General features: G+C 39.2%; 1 protein-coding gene across 1 annotated transcript in view; it reads right to left on the bottom strand.

Moving 5' to 3' along the window:
• The window catches only part of LOC101848306 (alpha-(1,3)-fucosyltransferase C), a 4,859-nt gene that overhangs the window by 1,956 nt on the left and 1,788 nt on the right, over positions 1 to 1,115 (bottom strand). Inside the window, exon 2 of the mRNA XM_005105231.1 lies at positions 811 to 1,008. Coding sequence (XP_005105288.1) covers positions 811 to 1,008 — 198 coding nt within the window. The remainder of the gene's footprint in view (positions 1 to 810; positions 1,009 to 1,115) is intronic.

Raw genomic sequence — 1,115 nt, 5'->3', positions numbered from 1 at the left:
TCTCTCTCTCTCTCTCTCTCTCTCTCTCTATCCCCTCTTTCTCCCATCACAGGATTGATCACTGTGTCGGCAAGATTTTTTTCAGAATAAATAATAAACAATGACCTTCGCTTTACAATTTTTATACGAGCACCGGCTGTGTATTCGCGCTCACCTGTCACAATAATCCATCCCAAAGGTAGGTTATCTGTCCCCATGGTTTTATGCACCCCGCACAATTTAGCAAAATTTGATCATTTTTTACATAATCTCTGATTATTTTTCCTTTATCATTCTTTGTTAAAATCAACAGAATCGCATAATTTTACATTTTGGGACTCAGTTTGCATAATTCCGGAATTATTCTAGTATAAAACGACGTGGACAGGGTTATGTCGTGGTATCGACCAAAGAAGGTTAATAGACTTGTTAGTTGAGGCGACACAAACAACAAGAAAGCAAAACCAATATAAGAGCAGCGACAGCGTAAACAGGAGCTAAGGCATTCAAGCACAGTTGCTGTTGCTACTGTTGTTGCTGCTGCTGTTACTGCTGATACTGGTGGTGCTGTTGTTGCTGCTGATGCTACTGCTGATACTGGTGGTGATGCTGCTACTGCTTCGACAACAATGAAGACTACTACTACTACTACTACAACTACTACTACTACTACTACTACTACTACTACTACTACTACTACTACTACTACTACTACTACTACTACTACTACTACTACGATTATTAGGACTATAAGGACTACTACAACTACAGTGTACCAATACAGCAACAGTATTACAACAAAACTATCATAAAAAAGAATAATTAACCAACATCTTCGAACAGAGACACCCTCTTTTCTTACCATAATCTTTTTTCGGCAACGGTCTTTCTTTCAAGACTCCATATACACCCTTGAAGGTAGAGTCAGGGAACACTGTCCGTGTCCAGTTAAAGGCGTTGAGGAAATCTCGCCGGAGGAGGTGGTCAAAGCGCTGAAACACTGGAGGCTCTTTGGTGTACAGAAGCCAGCTGTGATTGGAAACATTGTTTCACATCTCGGCCAACACAATTTTGATCATCCAATAAATAAATAAAATAATAAATTAATTAATACATAGATAAATAAGCGAAGGTGG

This window comes from Aplysia californica, unplaced genomic scaffold, assembly GCF_000002075.1.
Source record: "Aplysia californica isolate F4 #8 unplaced genomic scaffold, AplCal3.0 scaffold00459, whole genome shotgun sequence".
Classification (NCBI taxonomy): domain Eukaryota; kingdom Metazoa; phylum Mollusca; class Gastropoda; order Aplysiida; family Aplysiidae; genus Aplysia; species Aplysia californica.
Note: the sequence above shows the minus strand (reverse complement) of the source record. Positions and strands in the feature narration are given on the sequence as shown.